The sequence below is a fragment of the Pan troglodytes genome, chromosome 5 (assembly GCF_028858775.2).
Source record: "Pan troglodytes isolate AG18354 chromosome 5, NHGRI_mPanTro3-v2.0_pri, whole genome shotgun sequence".
Lineage (NCBI taxonomy): Eukaryota > Metazoa > Chordata > Mammalia > Primates > Hominidae > Pan > Pan troglodytes.
In genome coordinates this window covers 92006184-92021278 of record NC_072403.2, presented here as the reverse complement: position 1 = coordinate 92021278, position 15095 = coordinate 92006184, and the positions used below count along the sequence as shown (strand labels likewise).

The following is a 15095-nucleotide window of genomic DNA, read 5'->3' as shown; positions in this document are numbered from 1 at the left end:
AGCAATTATAACAAGGCATAGAAAAGAAAGTTAAAAGGATTCAAAAGGAAAAAAGCTATACTTTTTTTTTTTTTTTGAGACGGAGTCTCGCTCTATTGCCCAGGCTGCTGGAGTGTAATGGCAGGATCTCAGCTCACTGCAACTTCCGCCTCCCAGGTTCAAGCGATTCTCCTGCCTCAGCTTCCTGATTAGCTGGGATTACAGGCACCTGCCACCACACCCGGCTAATTTTTTTTTTTGTATTTTTAGCAGAGATGGGGTTTCACCACACTGGCCAGGCTAGTTTCGAACTCCTGACCTCAGGCAATCTGCCTGCCTCAGCCTCCCAAAGTGCTGGGATTACAGGTGTGAGCCACCGTGCCCAGCCAGCTATACTATTTTCAAACATAACTGTGTACCTGTAAAAATCCAAAAAATGCATGGAAAACTATTAGAATTACTCAGTAAATTTAGCAATGCATGAATAAGTAAAAATCAATTATATTTTTTATAAACTAACAACAAAGTTTTTTTTTTTTTTTGAGACAAGGTCTTCTTCTGTCACCCAGGCTGGAGTGCAGTGGCATGATCATGTGATCATGGCTCATTGCAGTCTCGACCTCCTGGGCTCAAGTGATCCTTTCACCTCAGCCTCCTGCGTAGCTGGGACCACAGGTACATACCACCACACCCAGCTAACTTTTCTGTAGACAAGGTTTCCCTTTGTTGCTCAGGCTAGAAAAGGTTTTTAAAAAGATACCATTCATTATCACAGCATCAAAAAATATCAAGAATATCTGATCAGCATTAAAAAAATATTCAAGAAAAAACCTAGCAAAAGATACACTAGATCTCTACACAGAAAATAATTATCTCATTACTTTAAATGAATGAAAAGATATGCTAGGTTATTGAGCTGTAAAACTTAATTGTAAAGATGTCAATTTCTCCCAAATTTCTTTATAGGTTCAGTTAAATATCAATCACAATCCCATGTTTTAAAAGTGGTAACCAAAAGATAGATTCTAGTGTTTATATGGAAATCCAAAGGCCAGGAATAGCCAAAATAGTCGTGAAGAACAAAGTTGAAAAATTTACACTGACAGATATCAAGACTTAGTGCAGCTACTAAGAGAGCATTAGGCCTGGTGTGATAGCTCACGCTTGTAATCCCAGCACTTTGGGAAGCTGAGGTGGGCAGATTGCTTGAGCTCAGGAGTTTGAGACCAGCCTGGGCAACATAGCAAGACCCCATCTCTACAAAAAAACTAAAAATTAGCCGGGCATGGTGGCACATGCCTAGAAGTCCCAGCTACTTAGGAGGCTGAGGTAGAAGGATCACTTGTGCCCAGGAGGCGGAGGTTGCAATGAGCTGTGATTGCACCACTGCACTGCAATCTGGGTGACAGAGCAAGACCCTGTCTCAAAAAAAGAAAAAGACAAAAATGAATATAGAACAGAAAAGAATCCAAAGCCAGACACCATACTACATAGAATCACCTAATTTACAACAGGTCAGTGAGGTAAAGGAGGATCTTTTCAATAAATGGTGCCAGGTCACCTGGATATCCATTATGGGGAAAAATAATGAACCCTGACACTTGATCTTACACATATGTAAACATTAAACTCAGGAAAGATATAAATCAGAAGGTGAAAAATAAAATGATAAATCTAAAAAATATGGAAATATCTTGCCTGATGGCAGGATATAAATCTTTCCTTACTGGAGACAACACTTGCTTTTGGGCCCAGAAAGCACTAGCAGGCACCAGAGGAATCTGGAAATAGATTTTACTAGTTTTCCACATTTTCCTGCTTTTAAAGATTGGAACTGTTCTCTCCTTTGTCTTGCCAATATTTAAGATTTATGGCTCTTTGTTAAAATACCATTTAAGCAAATCCACTGCTTGGAGAGAAAGAAATACTTCTGAACTGAACCCGCCCAGGTGATGGGTAGAGCACATGTTAACAAACTTCTGCTTGTTTTTCTATTGTTAATCGTTCTTGCATTTTCAGGAGAGTGTCTCAACTAAGAAACTAAAAAGGGAAAGAAAAATAATTATGCGTTTTCCCTTACAAACACATATTCCAACAAATGATTTATATCTAGATCATATAAATACCTCTTAAAAATCAATGAGAAAAAGAAAGAAAAACCAACAGAAATATTAGCAAGACTGCAACCTGGGTGACAGAGTTGCAGTATGTTACAAGAGAGTATCCACATGGCCAATAAATATATGAAATGATGTTCAAAAGTAGACATTAAGGAAATGCCAAATGCAAATTAAAACCACAATGAGATAGATACCACTAGATAGCATCAGAATGCCTAAAATTAAAAGCCAATACAATGATTGCAAAGAACAGGAGCAGGAACAACATAATTGCTGGTCTAAGGTTAGCACAACCACTTTTCAGACTGTTTGGCACCATCTTCCAAAGCTGAACACATGCATATCCTGTAACCCAACAATCCCACTCTTGGAATACACTCAATAGAAATTTGTACATATGTGAATCAAAAGACACCAAAATATTCATAGCAGCATTATTCATTAGACAAAAAACTGTTATCCATGTACATGTGAATAAACAAATTATACTATATTTACACTAAATAGTATATGGCAATAAAAATCAACAGACTATATATCATAAAAACATGGATGAGTTCCATAAACAATAGTGAGTAAGCAAATACAAGAATACACACTGTATTATTTCATTCTGTGGTGTTAGAAATCAGAATAATGATTACATCTGGAAGGAGAGAGGTATTTAGGAGGAGGATCAAGGAGGTTATTGAGGTGTTAGTAATGTTCTATTTTTTGATCTGGCTATTGGTTACAAGTATGCAGTCACTTGTGTTATTTCATTGTGCAGCACTCTTGTGATTTGGGCAGTTTTCTGACTATATGCTTTATTATATTAATAAAGTATTACTGGTATAGTGTAGACAACAAGCATTCATTTAAAACATTAAATTAGGTATTGAGAGTACTATTAACAAGCATATTTGATAAAGATGATTTTCTCAATCATACCAGTTACAATAGATGCCAAGAAAATATGAAATGTAAACACTTTCCACCAAACGCTAGGAATAAGAATCTGTTCCCAACCAAAATAATGTTTTTTTGTGTGTTTCCCTGTTTGCCTGGGACTGAGGCATTCTTGGGATATTGGACTTTCAGCAAAGTCCCTGGCAAAGGCAAGCCTCACTTTGTCCCAAAGTCCCTCCTCAGTCCTATTAAAACAAATTAAAAATTAATACATCCAATCTGGCAACCTCTATCTGGACAATGATCACCCTATTAATGATCTGTTTAAATATCTTTAATGGTACCCTGCATTCTAAAAATAAATACAAAATCTAATGGCATTCAAAGTCCGCCTAGTCTTATTTCCTATTTGCACACTACCCATGTTACAGTCTGCAGCATAACTAGACAGTCTCTTGTTGCTGAAACATTTTATTCGTTGTCTGTGTTATCCTCTTCATCTGAAATACTCTATTATTTCCCCCCATTTAAATCCTAATTTGTTTCTTCAAACTTCACCATCATCACAAAATATTTCCTTATTTCTCCTGAACCAAATTAGTTCCTTAATTTCTCCCTCTTCTGAATTCTCATAGCATTTCATTTATGTGGCTCTCATGACAATCTCCACATTCTATTCAGCATTGCATTTATATATCTCTGTGTATCTTCCACACTGAACTGCAACCTCCTTGGGACACTGATTTATCCACTTATATATCCCTAGAACATGTATCACAGTACCCATGCAGTAGAAAACCAAACACTTGATAAAAGATGAGAGCTGTCATATACAAACAGCTTTTGTATCCCTTCCAGAAAGTATTTGTCAAGCCAACTGAGAAAAATAACTCAGTTCCATTGCATTTTCCCTCCACTTTCTTTTATGCACCTTTTAGGTAAATAAATTTCCTTTGCTGTGCATTCAATAATTTTCATATACCCTATATAACTGAACTGAAATTCAAGATAAAAGAACATAGACACAGTTTCACATCATAATTCTTAGGTGGCTAGTCTGCTTTCTTAAGCTATCAAGTGGTTTTCTTAACTAAACATACAAGTCTACTGATTTTGTCACTCTTACCTTCTAATTTAGCTAGAAGACTTGATTCCGTTTTATTCTTCAGGGTTATTGAATCAGTAATAATAAGTTCAGAACTCTTTTCATCTGACACCAGAGGTTCCTTGAAATGACTATTTTGAACAGACTACATGAAAAAGAAAATCAAATAAAGTCCCATAAATAGTAGTACTACTAATCTGTCTTACTGTTCAATATACTAAAGTCTTATCTATACATGGATTGCTCATAAAATTTTCTATTATAATTACATGTAGACTCACAAACCCCCAGCAAAGGTTAACTGCCTGAATTATTAATTAGAGAAATGGGAAGGGTCATAACCATAAATCTGGCCAATTTGCTTTCAGTGGATGTATCAATCAATTGCTAAAATATATTTCACTTAAAGATGGAAAGGGTTAGAAAGTTTGAATTCAACATAGAGTATTCCTCATGACAAGAAAAAAGATTTAAGTATTTTGTTACTGTGATGGCTATTTTATCACCAAAAATAAGTCAAAACTAATAACTGCATAAGTTAGGACAGTAGTTACTCTAAATCCAGAGAACAATCTTTTTGACACAATTATGCACTGTTCTCTAGGACAGCCAGGATTAGGAAAAATTAATACTTAAAGCATAGGTCATGAAAGAGGGAGGCATTACAAAGAACATAAAATTGAAAAGACCCACATCATGATGCCAGGGGTTTAACTCAATTATAATAATAGTATAACCACTAAAAATCACAGTGTACCAGGAACTAAAATTATTTCCTTTAAGTCCACACAAAGTTGCTCTGCCATGTCAGGAGGTCAGTATTATTTATGTCCTCACCTCTGCCCTAACTCAATTTACTCTCTCATTTTTTTTTAAGATGTCTTACCAAAATCATATGATTAAACATAACAAAAAACAAAACTTGGGGGCAACAGTTCCCCCAGTCACGTATTCCCAAACCCAGGCCAACTATGTGCTTAAACACGTGCATAATAAATATTACTTCATGATTCTCTTAAGAGATTGTTGATCCTTGCTCTACCATCTTAATCTTGGAGAAACATAGTCTAGGACTTCTGCACCAACTTCCCACTCGTAGTCCCACAGCTCTTGGGGTATGTGGAACGCTGTTGGAGATACATGAACTATTTATAAACCCTTTCCCCAGAAAAAGCTCCATGAATCCTGATCCTCCCAGATCAGGAACCCTTGCTTTATATAATGATATAGAATTAAAATACCTTTAAATTTCTTAATTCACAGGAATCATTTCCACTTGGTTTAGATCCGGGCACAACCAAATCTCGGCATTCTGATCTAGAGGTTTGTCTTTTACCCATGAAACAAAATAATTTTAACATTAAATTTGAAAAAAAAAAAATTTCAATGTATTTTTTCATCTCAAGTTGGATTTTTAATAATATACATACTTTTTATTGAAAAAAATCTCTTAAAAAGACATTTTTTAAAGTGACATAATTCCAATACAAAAGTGACTTAGCTAACAAAATTACGTGCTGGGCAATGACAAAAGTGACACAGGTGATCACCTACTTCTTCATTATCTAATCAGTAACAATTGGAGTTAGGGTTAGAGTGTGGGAAAGGCAAAGTATACAGATGAAACTACATTTCCAATTACAAATAGCTAAAGGATAAGAACCAGGGTATAGCACTTCTGTGGACCTCCACAGTACCTAGCATTGTCTATCGATAACAGGAACCAAGAAAATGGCTGCAGTTTTTCTGTTTTTGTTTTTAATTTTTTGGAGCGGAAGAAAATCTCCTTTATTCTTGAGCTAGGTATTTGAAATAGAGATGAACAAGATGAAATCATAGTGATAAGACTTTAAAGCTTAACCTTGACAATCAAAATGTTCTTTTAATGTCAATATTTAGTCAAGTCTAAATATAATAGAAATGTAATTATAAAAGATACTAATGAAAAACAATCGTATTTCTAAAGTTTATTTGCAAAATGATTCTCTGGACTGTAAGGAGCCTTTTCCAATATAAATATTATAAATGTTGGTCAGAATTAAGAATAGGCCAAAATAACTCTCCTTTAGCTGAGCTAGAGGCTACATTCCCATTTCTTAACAGGGAATAAACACGCAAATTGAGGGAAGGAGAACACACTGGATGTGATGAACAGTAATTCATCTGTACCTAACCTGTCCCACTTCTTGAAGCACTAGACTCAAGCAAAAGAATAATCATCTATCCCACTGACAGCGATTCTCCCCTTGAACTATCTGGAGCAAATATTTGTTCCCAGACCTCTTTCTACCCGTTATGGAGACTCTCAAACAAAACAGGAAGAGATTCTTAGCAGACAGCCTACTCGTAAGTGAGAAATCCTCAAATATCAGTCTTTTAAGCTTAATGTTGACTTAATATTTTTTCCTTTTAAAGCTCCTTTAATGAATATTTTTAATGAGTGAAAAAGCAAAACAAAGTTATTTTCTCCACTCATTCCTTTGTTCCTGACAACATTTAGAGACTATCTTCTAAAACTGAATAAAAATTTAATCATAATTACTATTACTCAGTAAAAGACTTTAAGACCATTCTGCCATTAATCTTCACATATGGACAACAAATTTTAAAAATTAAAACTCAACATACCTTTTCATAAAACAAGGTACAACTGAATCATCTGTCTTCACATCACAATCTGGGCTATTTAGAAGGTTAACTGGGACTCTTCCAAATGGGCATGACTAAAAATATTTTGAAAGATTAAATAACCAACTAGGAAATAAAGACTATCACCACCTTAATCAAGCAGATTGAAAGTAACTTACCTGTTTAGTTTTGTTAGTTTGTCTCAATGAATTCCGATAACCTATTTCTGCATCTTGTGGTGGCAGGTTCTCTCTAAACAGAAAGAAAATATCCTCAATTTTTCAAAGAACAATATTAATATGTATTTCTACTCTACTGCTAAACATTATCACACACATGAAAACATATATGCAGATACATGTAATTACATTAAAAAACACAGATGTACTTACATAGAAGATGAACATTTAAAAACTGTTTCCGTTTCCTTACCCATATAAAAACCTGGCTTTAGTAGTCTGTCCTCTGGAATCACAACTGTTGTTCCTATTCTGTAAATGCCCAAGTGAACCGGAAAATGATTCTTGGGCAGTTAATACCGTAGATGCTGTAAAAATTTTGAAACTATGATTAAATTTATAAGAAATAAGACAAGTACAAAAAAGTGATCTTACAAATAAGAATATTTTAAAAGTCAATTCATAGGAAATACTTGTCCCCAAGTAAGATATGCAGACATGAAGATGATACCAAGATAATTATCTAACTACTTCTTCAAATTCTTTTAAATTATATAACTATTTCCCCAGGGTAAAAGCACATTCTCTATTTCCAAAAGCAAAAAAAAAAAAAATTCTCTTGCTTAGAGTTGTTTTTCATGTGTTAACGAAAGTTTAGTTAGCAAAAAAGACAAATTTGCATGGGGTTGTAGAGACTTTTTTACTTCTCAGTCTTACCTCCTTTACAATTTAATCTTAGATTTTAACCATTCTACATAAATAATATTTTTCTATAAAATATTATCCCGAATCTTTATTTGAAGTACTACCTACCACAGAAAGTATTAGTATACCTTAATAGTTACCTGATAAATTCTTCTTTTCCTCCTCTGAAAGCAGCTGCTTTTTTTGGAGGTTTAAATTCCGCAGGGCAATTTCCAGCATTTCTAGTGGTACTGCTCCACGTTCTACAGCTTTTTGAAGAAGTTGTTTACTTTTTTTGACATTACCTAACAAAGCAAAAGATAATTGTCATTTTTAGGCAGTAATCTTTACCCACCACCCAGACCACCCAGATACGTATTCATCAGGACCTAGAAAAAAAAATCAAAAAGACTTAAGCAAAAATATTTATTCCAAGGCTCATGTATTTTATTTCATAGGCAAGTAAGCAATCTCACTTTTTATGCAGATAACCAACTCTCTTCTGATAACAATGCATACCAAATAGTTTCCTTGCAATATGTAGCTGATGTAATTTTGCATTAGTTTATCACCACTGTCCACTTTCAGAAGTAACAGAAGTGTACCAAAGCAGTTATCAACAGGGGACAGCAAAGGCCAATCACAACAGTTAGAAACAGGAGGGCATTCTAGATGTTACAAAAGTGCCAAGAGCATCAGTCTCTTACAACATGCTATAATAAGTGTCAGTCATAATGACATTTAGTTAAGGAAAGGATGACATCTTTTGTTAAAGAGCATCTTCCATCAAAAGGATTTTCGGGGAAAAACATAATAAATACAGATTAATCTTTAGCTGTCACACTCAGCTATACCAGCCTGAAAAAGAATGCAGAATAACTGAGGAACTATCATAATTACCTTTCTGAGTATGGACAGATTACCAAAAAAATTGGTAAACTTACCCCTAGCATTTGACTTATAAATATTAAATGTATACATCACATATCTTACAGAATATTATCAACATTTATGGGAGCCATTGAGCTATGCTATGCACTTGGTACTTAGGGTATAAAAATGCTTAAGAGATGATCTCTAGCTTCTGGTAGTTTATAAATTTTTAAAAATATCTTTGATAGTGGTTATATCTACATTTACTAAGTAGTGGTAGAATTTCATGTATTGTGTATTTTAGCACAAGAAAAGAGAGAAAGGCTTAAGAAGCTTAATTAATCAGATAGCTTAGTATTGAGATCAGAGATTTCTTTAAGAATCTGGTAAAAACTGAGATGTCCTCCATCCCTATAAAAATACTCACACACCAGACTCTGCATAGGATTTCAGGGATGCTGCATTATTTCCTGACAGCCAAGCCATCAACTGTGCTCAAAATAATCATAATTTGACCACACTGCATTACTGTGCAATGCATTTGACCACATTGCATCACTGTGCATTACTACCACATTGCAGATAAAGTGGTACAGATAAAGTTCGTCTTTTTTACAGATAACTCAATTTAAGAGTTTCAATATTTATGTGTTCTAAACATGTAAAATTTATGGTTGTTATTGAGAGGCCACAATACCTCAAGAAATTTTCAAGCAGAATGGAGAGAAAGAAGCCTTGCCAAATTTTCTCTAACAAGCAAGGAGGAATCCATTTTTCTAGAGAAGAAAGGGATAATAGTTCTAAAAAGTAACCTGATAGAGCAAAGGACATATTGGAGAAGACAATTACTAGGACTCAGAAATCGTCTGAATGGGTAACAATTCAGGGTTCTCAAATTATTTCTGAGTCATATAATTATTTTCTCCAGGCTCAATCCTGGGGAATACTCTCCAGTGACCAATACCTGCTATGGAAACCATCATGGGGATTCTTCCAATAGTGTTAATATGTTTATCACTGGCAGTAAATTGGATCACAGTTGTAGCAGAAACAAGGCAGTGGGAGAATGGAAACACCTGGCCAGAGGGCAGACTGAGGGTGTATCCAAAGGCCCTGGAAAATGAGAAAAGACTAAGGAATGGCCAGGTTAAAAATGTCTTAGGAAGAGATTGTCTTGGTCCTACCCAAAAAAATCCAGACTATGAAGAACCAAGTGAGCAAGAAATAGTTTCTACAGCAGTTTACTTTTTTTATTTTAAAGAACTACCAATTAACGCTACACACACACACACACACACACACACACACACACACACACACAGATATATAGTTTACTTGACCACCAAGTTACATAGCTACACTTTAATGTACATTTTGGTGCTATGAAACCATAGCATAAGAAAAGTTTATGTAAGCTCTAGATATTTAAGCTCTAGCTTAAATATCTGATATCCTTCTTCCTACAAATACTCAGTGAAGCAGCTACTTTCCTTTAGATGTTTCCTGAATCTAACTAGTAGCACATACACAATGTTCATGCTCATTTCCCTGGATTACTCTTTATACATGGAAAAGCTAGTATAACAGATATTCTCTGAATTTACGTTTAGGTGGCATTTTCCCCCATATTCTCATCTGATCAACTTTAATGTCTTTTGCCTCAAATTTCCACTTCATATATATGATTTAATATTAGGAAGTAAGTTGTAATAAGTTATCCTTTACTTAAAATTTGAATTTGACATTTTCAGATTACCTTGTGACAGTTCAAATTGTGCAAAAGATATATGAACAAAAGCAAATTTCTTGCAGTTTGCTCTGGCCATTTGAAAGTAGTCACGTGCATCATCTGGCTCTTGAATACTGTAATAAAAGATTTGAGTCAAAATTTAAGAAAAAGAACATAGCTACTTAAATTTGATAATGCTTCATTCAATTTTCCAAAAAACATGGGATATTGCTTTTTTCTGTGGATAAAATTAAATACTAATAAGTTATTTAAAAAAAATCTTTTTAGGCAGTTTAAAGTAAGTAAACTGTTGTGGAAACGTGCATAGAAAAGAGTTTACATTAGTCTCTTGTTAACTATAAGCAAAAGTATTTGGTAAAAAAATTAATATTTTCTCACAATACTGCCATGTTTTTTATTTTCTCTCTTTGCAGTGTAGTTACATATTATGTAACATAGTTGAACATAGTTAAAATGCTAATACTTACGCTTTTAATTCAGCAAATCTCACTTGAATTCTAGCAAAACTCTCATTTTGGCCATATTTATCTGGGGGAAGCGCTTCAATTGCTTGACTGTAACGACCAATCAATTTATTTAAAAGAGCATCACTTAGCGGAACACTGTTTTTCTCTAGTTTGAGCAACAAATTCAACCAGTCCTCTGGGTTGTTTGCCATCATCATAATTTGGTTAACAGTTCCCGAGTTATCTAAATAAGGGGAACAAAATATATCACAAGAAAAGACATAAAACAAATGCCAAATTGCATTTTTCCTTCAAAATATAGTCAAACATTTGTACTGTCAGTATCAATGTACATAAAGTCCTTATAATACTTTTTAAAATTGTAAAAGTTCATATAAATACAAGTAACTTATTTATCGTATATTTATCTTTTATGAAGGTATACTTTATCCAAAAGCTATATATTTTGAAGGAAAGAAAAAATTTGAAAATAAGTGAGTTTTTTTGTAAGTAGCCTTTAAAAATTGTATGTAGTTTAAGAAAATTTTATGCTGTTGCAGGATAACTATAATTTTAGCATCCTACCTATCCATAGAAAACTAAATCTCTCCCACTGCCACTTGTACTAATTAACTTAGAAAATTCCCCCATCAATGATTTATTCATTAAACCTACTGCTCCAGTCCTAACATAACCTTCTTTACAACCTTAACCATTCAACATTATCTCTGTATACCTCATACTTACTTGTAAAACCAAACCAGCTTTACAAAAAATAAACAAATGATATAATCATTTTCTTCTCTCCAAGTAACCTAAATTTCTGCTAGAGGCCCTGATAATTTCTTGGTCCAACAAACTCATAGTTACCATGGTCTAGACCTTTGGAATTTATAGGACCTCTCGTGACTGTCAGGTTTCTCTCTGTGGAACCCCAACCAACAGAAACAGCAAGAATAACCTTCAGACAAAATGTTCACACTGAAATGTACTTTTTACTTTCTTCAGTGTTAGTTTTTTAAAAAGATAACTTGAATGTCAGTCTTCTGTTCAGGATATTTTGGTTATTACTAAGCAATATTAAATTCAGATTTCCAGAGAAGCTATTATTCCTTCTATTAACTTCAGTCATTTTCAACAAAGCCTACATCTTTACTTTTATAAATAAAATTTGTTTCTACTTTCTACTAAAATATAGTGCATGCATAACTTTGCTTTGTCGTTTTAAATTTAATTTGGTCTGACCTTAATTTTCTATTTTTACCTCCTATTGCTTTCCTAAGAAATTAGTCTGTGAAATGTCTAAAAAACACACATTGCCGTCTGTGGCTTTGCAGATGCATTCCTCATGCCTGAGTACCCTATTCTTCCTCTAATCAACAAATAAAACATTTGTGTTTTATCATGCTAGTATTCCTATGATGCCCAGCATGCATTACAATGTAGCATAGTGAATATATAAATTCTCGTCTAGAAAGAAACTATGGTTTTAAGCATCTTTGAATCTTCCTCAGTACTTAAAATACTCAATTGCCTTGATGTACAACCTTTGTTAGTGACATAATTAAGCACAATTATACTCCATTAAGATTTTGCTTAACACTAAAACTATCATTTTCTAGGTTTTTTCAAAGTGAACAGTCAGCCACCATGATTAGATCACAGGTTCTTCCATTTATTTTCAATTCCTCATCTATTTAAAGGTTAGTATAGATGTAACAAAATTATCCAAAGGTCACCATTCAAATGACCAACCATTTGAAATACAGTAAAGAATCAGGCTTCTGAGCTAATACTTTTAGAAGAGCTAGAGTATTAAACTCTGGGCATTTTCACCCATTAATCATTGTTCAATAAATGTTTAAGTGCCTACCTACCATGTGCCAGACACCATTCAAAGTTCTGTGGATATAACAGACAAAAACCCTGCCCTCATGTAGCCTGCATTCTAATGGAGGAGAAAGACAATAAACACATGAGTAAATTATAAATAAAGTGATTAGTACTATTTCTTTACCTTAGAGGATACCCAACAAACAGCTACTAACTTAAAAGAAAAGAAAAACTCACCTGTAGTATCAGCAGAAATTTTATTCAAGCTTAGTTCATCAGTAAGGTCTTCATTTTTAAACTTATTTTTAATGTCTCTCACTTTGTTCATTATGGAATCAATTGTCAATTCTCTGCCACTTAAATCCTCGGACTCCATTTCTAAGAAAAAAACTGAACAGTCATAACTCCTACTTTAACTAGCATCAAAGAAAAAAATGCACTAGCTTTTTAGAACCCAGACGACTAAAGCATTCGTTTTGTGAACACATCTAAATGCAGCTATTATTAGGCTAGTATTAATGGAGGTAAGTGCACAACAACAAGGTACACATCTTTGTAATTTATTCACCAAGGTTTCATAGGCCAAGTACACTTTTTCCCCCAATATAACATCAATGACGTCACACTGTAGAAATCTGCAAATTTAGTGTCACTTAAAAAAAATATGATGGAGTGTTAGCTTGGATTTTGGTAGCGACATACACATAAAGATTGCTTGGATTCTGGTAGTGACATAGACATAAAGAATTCGTTTGGCAATGGGAATAACAATTCCTTTATTCGCCTGATTTACTTGAGTAAATCTTCCAGTGCACGTGCTTTCAAAGCAGAATATAAACATGATGGGGCTTTACTGATAATTAGGAAATCCGCAGATTTATTCTTGTGCATATCTAGCAGAATCACGATTTGCTACCTTAATCTAACACTAAGAAACTATTGTACTGGTACTGAGCACTTGCTTATCTGCATGGTGGTGGTGTTTGTTCAATATAGTGTCTGCAGTCTTATTGTTAATCGTATCTTTGTGACTCTCAAACACCAACTCAGTGTCACTGATAACAATGCTGCCCCGTCTTCAGGTTTAACAATGAAAAAAAGTCATAAAGTTGCAGCAAGGTATCACTCCACCTCTTAAGTCAGGTTTGAAAGGTAACTGTCAGATCACGGCCACCCGCTTCTTTCCCAGTTCTAACCCCCAAAACAAGAGAGACTGTCCTTTGGAAAACGATCTTGTGCGCAGGTACCCCACCACCCCTTCTTTCCAGCGTGGGCCACACCCACTTCTTACTTCCTCAACAAAACCTCCTGCATTACCCCACCGGCCAGACCCGCTGAGGCAGTGAGACATCCCCTCCCCCTCCAGCTCGTTTAGCCGCGTCGCATACCTGGCTCCGAGCTGCCCCCACCTCGCCCCACCCCTCACCGACCAGCGCTAACAATGAGCCCCTACACCGGCTGCGGCTGTTCCTCAGTGCGCCGGTGCACCTGTAAGACAGAACTTACCTACAGAAAGCTGCGCTGGGGAAATGAAAAGATGGAACCCAAACTCCTTTCCGCAAACACGTTTGAATTTCCCCGTCGCTATCACTACGGTCTCCTATTGGTCAATGCTAGCCACGTAGAAGCGACAGTCGTGATTGGTTCGTGTGCGACGGGGACCGCCCCTCCTCCTGCGTCAGGCTAGGCCCGCCCCGGAAGAGCCTGCGGCCGCGACCCCACCCGTGCGGCGCCTGGGTTGGTAGGGTGCTGGCACTTTGCAGGCGTTCCCCGGACGCCGGTGGGCGGGCTTTCCTGGTCTTTCCAGTTTAACCAGGCCGAATTTTTGCCTGGGAGATAGCCACTCCCGAGCAAACCTACCCAGTGAGAGGAATATAGGGGCGGGGACGGCTGCTCCTAGCATCAGGACCTAAAAGATGCACCCTGGGCCGGCCCTTTACTGACCCCACCGCCACCCTTCTCCTTCGTTTCCCGCGGTTCTCACAGCCTGGCTTAGAGAGGATGTGGCAAGAAAGGATCTTTCACTGAGCTACGTTCAGCCCTGCCGCCAGCTCAAGAATTTCAGTGCTTTTTATCCTTGAGCTTCCGCTTATGCCCTTCCATTATCCTTAAATGACTCCACGCTCTGTCTTCAAGCCAAGACCCTCCCCCTTGTCAAAATTCTGCGCAGAAGTCAAGCGCCCATCGTGATTGCCCTGTCTGAAGTCGCCTTATCGGCCCCCCTCCCTCGAAGCCTGCCCCACTTAAGGGCTCAGGTGTCCTCAGGGGTAAAAACATCTCCCTAGTAATAATCTTCGCGGGTGCAAGGCTCTGCCGCTAAGTGGCTTTGTGGTCCAGGGCAACGGTTACTCCTCGTCTGCAAAACTAAAAGGGATGTGTCTGTTGTGCCAGCATTATGACATATATTCTGTGGTAGGACGGGTTGGTTTTGTGTATGTATAGTAAACTAACTGCAGCTGTCACTTGTTAACTCCAAAGCTATCCTTAGAACCCTCACATTCCCAGCTCTGGATAGCCACCCAGCTAGCGTGAGAGCCCTTCTCAATCACTTAATGCATCTTTCTGTGTCAGCTAGCTAGTATTTCTGCTTCAGCAGAGCAAAATGACTTG

The 15095-nt window shown here is 36.2% G+C and overlaps 1 protein-coding gene across 17 annotated transcripts in view; it reads right to left on the bottom strand.

The window, feature by feature from the left end:
- Positions 1-14866, bottom strand: part of TTK (TTK protein kinase) — an 80362-nt gene extending 65496 nt beyond the window's left edge. For 12 of the 17 annotated variants that reach the window (XR_010158076.1, XR_010158075.1, XR_008548590.2 and 9 more), the window contains exons 1-10: positions 13992-14851; positions 12723-12863; positions 10674-10896; positions 10213-10319; positions 7745-7888; positions 7153-7267; positions 6900-6972; positions 6721-6815; positions 5334-5421; positions 4114-4237 (exon numbers count right to left, since the gene is read on the bottom strand). Coding sequence is in view for 11 of the 17 variants with exons in the window: in XM_054686073.2 (XP_054542048.1) it covers positions 4114-4237; positions 5334-5421; positions 6721-6815; positions 6900-6972; positions 7153-7267; positions 7745-7888; positions 10213-10319; positions 10674-10896; positions 12723-12861 (1108 nt within the window). In the remaining 6 variants the exon portion in view is untranslated. Of the gene's footprint in view, positions 1-4113; positions 4238-5333; positions 5422-6720; positions 6816-6899; positions 6973-7152; positions 7268-7744; positions 7889-10212; positions 10320-10673; positions 10897-12722; positions 12876-13991 lie in introns of all 17 variants that reach the window. The other 5 variants (XM_063813221.1, XM_054686074.2, XM_009451587.5 and 2 more) reach the window with 2 other exon arrangements.
- Positions 14867-15095: the final 229 nt, after the last annotated feature.